This window comes from Gymnoscopelus microlampas (assembly GCF_963454915.1).
Source record: "Gymnoscopelus microlampas genome assembly, chromosome: 16".
Lineage (NCBI taxonomy): Eukaryota > Metazoa > Chordata > Actinopteri > Myctophiformes > Myctophidae > Gymnoscopelus > Gymnoscopelus microlampas.
The window spans coordinates 13,266,895-13,271,894 of NC_139953.1; the positions used below are offsets into that span (position 1 = coordinate 13,266,895).

Here is a 5,000-nt window from a genome sequence, read left to right on the forward strand (position 1 = left end):
CACACACACACACACACACACACACACACACACACACACACACACACACACACACACACACACACGCACACACACACACGGGCACACACACACACACACACACACACACACACACACGGGCACACACCTTCACAGACAGTGTGTTGGCCACGATCCCATCCACGGTGTTCTCGGTGAAAGGGTCAAAGTTTTTGTCCGGTCGTCTCATGAACTCTGGCTTCAGTCTGTATCCACATTTCCCGTTGTACTCATACATGCCCAGGTTCAGCTGCATGGACAGATCTGACAACAGACAAACACAATTTTGGTGACAAAGATCACCCTCCCCCTCGCCTGGCATCCCTCCCATGAACACAGCCAATTGTGTTTACATTATCCCTGGGTCACCTGAGCTCCCTATGGCGATGTTTTTTGTTGTTTTTACTACAGCAATGTGCAGAGTAACATGCATTACTAAAAACATATATAGCATAGTGAACACTTATCTGACAAAATCTACAGTACATGGAATAAAGAAAAAATCACACCATGTGTGAAGGAAGCGGTGCCTTTGGGGCGGGGCCTCCTGGTGGCGCTATAATAGGGCGGGGCGGGGCTTCAGCAATTAATGCTCGTCCCTATTGGTGGTCTAAGTCCACATACCAAATTTGGACTTGCTGCCATGCTGCGAACTGGAGTTATAGCTGTTTAAAGCCCGTGCTGAAACGGACGACGGACACAACATAAGCTGGGGGTCCCTGGACCCCTCTTTGATAGCCAGTGGCACGTGTGGGCAATGAGGGGAGAGTTGGCGTAGGCAATCTCCAAGTCTGTGTGTGTGTGTGTGTGTGTGTGTGTGTGTGTGTGTGTGTGTGTGTGTGTGTGTGTGCGTGCGTGTGTTTGTATGTGTTTCTTCTTTGCCGTCAGGCTCATACGGACGGACGGACGGACGGACGGACGGACGGACGGACATACGGACAAAGCCACGTATAGAGCGGTTGGCACCGCTAAAAATAAAATCTCAACATTTTGTCAGTCCTAACCTGTGATTTCATGAAACAGCATGGAGGCACCACCACTGCTTTAAAATACAGTATATCTGCCAGTTATGAGTCACACATAGTTCATGAAGTAAAACAACAAACAATCAAAACGTGGCCTCACCTATAGTCTGGAAGTTGAGAGCCACCAGCTGACAGCCGGCGTTCCAGAAGACCTGTGGGTTGTAGTTGGACGAATCCACTCTGGTGCCTTTAGGGTAGATTCTACTGAGCTGCTGCTTGTTGTACCTGGACAGCACTGGGTTAAGAAGCTTTATGTACTACTGTTAACACTGCTATCATACCATTATGTACTACTTAACACTGCTACTATACCTACTTTATGTAGTACCTAGGGTTAGGTACGTGAAATGTTTTATATTGTGATTGATGTACATTAATGTCTGGACCCCAGCAGGAAGACTAGCTGTTGTTAAGGCGGCAGCTAATAGACGGATTTCCGCGCGACGTCATCACAGAGCAGAATGCGCAATCTGCGCATGCTCGGGGGAAACGAATTGTTGCGCCGTTCACTCTGTTGTTGTGTTCGGGAGTTAGATAGCCATAATTCTGCTATTATAGGCATAATAGGCATAATGCTGCTATTATATACAAACAGATCCAACTTCCGACAAATCATTTTTATTGAGTAAACAAGGTATTACAAACTGCATAATTTAATCTACTTTCATTAAACCCGGTGAAGATCATTTCTTTTTTGAATGGACATTTGACCAGAGCTGCTGCGGGTAATGGCGCCCTCTATAGGCTTCCCCCTCCTCTGCGCGGTCATATCCTCTCAATGTTTATCAACATGAAACCCGTCTATTGGGATCCATACAATAAACAAACTACTACTATTACTACTGCAACTTTAATACTACTGCTGTTACTACTACTGCTACTATCACCACCACTACTGCTGCTACTAATACTACTGCAAATGATACAAATAATGTTGTTCCCATACATATTAGTAGCCAACGAGAGCACGGGCTGTCGCACTTTTTCAAACATAACGCATGCATGCAGCTATGGCTGGAGGTGACATCGCGCAAAGACACCGACTTAATATTTTGAGTTAAAAATAAGAATGAATTAATAAAAAGATGTTGTTCGCTTGTGTCTCTTTTTGTGCTCTCGCACCCATAGACTAAATCAGGCTCCTGTGATTAGTAGTAGTACTTCTACTACTAGTATTGCTCCTGTTACTGTTACTGATAAAAGATACTCCACAAACTCCACAGGAGACTTGGTGAGCTGCTCCAGAGCTTTGGTCTCCACGAAGGAAGACATCTGGTAACTGCGATTGATCTCTGAGACAGAGAGAGAGAGAGAACAGAGGTGTTATTGTCAAATATTCTCTCATGTGAGTCCCTGGCACAAAATCTTTTTCAAATGGGAGGTCTGCAGCCAAATACATATCAACGTGGGAGTCCTTGATATGAAAATGTTTGCAAACCACCTGTCTAATGTAAAAATAATAATAATAGTAATACTAATCATTTATAAAAGTCGCTTTAATAAACTATTATTATTAGAAGAATATCTCAACTGAGGTGAGCATCTAATGTCTAGGAATGCATATCGTCTCCGTTGGGTGGAAACCAAAATGCATACTTTAGTATACACTCAGTAGGTTGGAGTGTCATACTATGTGTAAATGCATACTTTAGTATTCACTCAGCAGGATGGAGTGTCATACTATGTGTCAGTGAAGCAATTGATTCCAAGCTGACATGGAATTCCAACACTGATGCCATCTATAAGAAAGGTCAGCAGAGGCTGCATTTTAATGCGCAGACTGAGACAGTATAACATGGAAACAAGTTTAATGGTACTCTTCCATCGATCCTTCGTGGAGAGTGCATTAACTTTCTGTTTTGTTTCCTGGTATAGCTCATTATCATTGGTTAAAAAGAACAAACTCCATAAAATCATCAATGTATCCAGCTAGATAGCCGGGGTACGACTGCTTAGGAAGGGGAATGCTATTGCTAGGGATAGAAACGCACCGGCCCGTTATACAGTCAATACAATCTTTTACCATCAGGACAACGGTACACTGTGCCAATGTTGCAGGCTAGGGCTTCAAGATCATTTGTCCCTACAAGTATAGGACTCCTGAACAAACAGGCCCCATCTCAGTTCTGTGCATAAAATGTGATGCCTCTTGAATTATGACTGGTAGCCTTTTCTAGTTTTCACTCTGTAAGAGAGGAGCTGTGTAGCACTGTCAATGTATTATGTGATCTGTCTATGTATTGTGTATTTATGTGCGTGTTTTTTTGTTGCTTGGTACAAAATGAATTTCCGCAAGGACAATAAAGTATCTATCCATCTAATGCATACTTTTGGACAGAAACACACTACTAGATGTAAACATACTTTTGGAAGCCACAAAGCTGTTGAACTTGACCGGCTGGATGTAGCTGACCAGGTTGGACATCTCCTCTGTGGCAACAGCCTCGCTGCCCGCTGTACCCTGCACACACACACACACACACACACACACACACACACACACACACACACACACACACACACACACACACACACACACACACACACACACACACACACACACACACACACACACACACACACACACACACACACACACACACACACACACACACACACATTTATTTGAGAATATCTGTCAGTGATAAACTCCACAGTGTAAACTGCATTATTACAAACATCCACTAGGAGGCAGCACCAACCCATGTTATCAGCGATATAATATATATTTTAATGTCTATTAACTGTTTTTCAGTCAATAGAGACTGTGGATGCTTAATAGTCATAGACCAACACTGCAAGAAAAGAGGCATTAATGGGCATTTTTGGGCATTTACAGTTGCTCAGTAAACCTGCAGTTTGCTGGTGTTTTTGTACGTAATTGGAAATTTACAGTTGAAAATGTTTACTGTGAAATACGTCTATATACTTTGGAAATCAGTGATTTACCGTTCCTCTGCCAGACAAAGACCCAGCAGGAGACTGGCCATTTCCTTTGACATCCAAATTCACTCTTTGTTTAAAGAGGGGGTCTCTCTCTCCCTCTCCCCATTACCAAAGCAAAAATGGAACAAAACAAAACTATACTTTTCAATGTTTTTGTTAAGGGCTTAAAAAAGGGCTTCATTTGTTAATCTTTTTTTTATATATAATCTAAGTGAATAAGAATATTTCCCATATCTGTTCACCGAATAGGTGACTGACTTAATGGTGTGTGTGTGTGTGTGTGTGTGTGTGTGTGTGTGTGTGTGTGTGTGTGTGTGTGTGTGTGTGTGTGTGTGTGTGTGTGTGTGTGTGTGTGTGTGTGTGTGTGTGTGTGTGCGCGTCCACCTTTGCCTGTGTGTCACGCTTGGGCCCTGGGCCAGACTTTGGACATGTCTGCTTTATGTGCTGCTGCGGGTATCTTACCTACTGTACACTGTTACGACCTGGCTCGTAGGCCATAACAAAAAGGAGGAAGACACACGGCTGGTTTAAAAGTGTATACAATAATATCATATATTTAACTTAAATATAACAAAGAATGGCATGGAGTGTGTTAGTCTGTAGAATCAGTAAGTGAGTGGATGTGTGCAAACCAAAGACTAAACTGAAGAAGACCAAATTAGTTGCTGCTATATCGCTGTTGTCGAAAAGAAACCTCTTATCTCCATATTCAAACTTATGTTTTTTATTAGATAAACGCCCTACTTCTTCATACTACAGCGTCACACAAAAGCATCAAATGCTTTTTTAAATGGAATCCTGAAAAGTAACTGTTTTGGACACAAGTTTTTCAGAAAACCCAATGCCCAGCCTGCAGGACCTGTGGGAAGACACTCAAAGACAGACAGGGGAGTAGCCTAAGCAAGCGAGCTTGCTTGAGGTGTGAAGGGGGATGGTGTGTGTGTGTGTGTGTGTGTGTGTGTGTGTGTGTGTGTGTGTGTGAGAGACAGAGAGAGAGAGAGAGAGAGAGAG

General features: G+C 43.1%; 1 protein-coding gene across 4 annotated transcripts in view; it reads right to left on the minus strand.

The window, feature by feature from the left end:
• plcb1l (phospholipase C beta 1-like) overlaps positions 1 to 5,000 on the minus strand; it is a 243,685-nt gene that overhangs the window by 46,210 nt on the left and 192,475 nt on the right. For all 4 annotated transcript variants that reach the window (XM_084082847.1, XM_084082848.1, XM_084082849.1 and 1 more), the window contains exons 17-20: positions 3,408 to 3,504; positions 2,251 to 2,335; positions 1,144 to 1,268; positions 128 to 282 (exon numbers count right to left, since the gene is read on the minus strand). In XM_084082847.1, the coding sequence (XP_083938973.1) occupies positions 128 to 282; positions 1,144 to 1,268; positions 2,251 to 2,335; positions 3,408 to 3,504 (462 nt within the window). The remainder of the gene's footprint in view (positions 1 to 127; positions 283 to 1,143; positions 1,269 to 2,250; positions 2,336 to 3,407; positions 3,505 to 5,000) is intronic.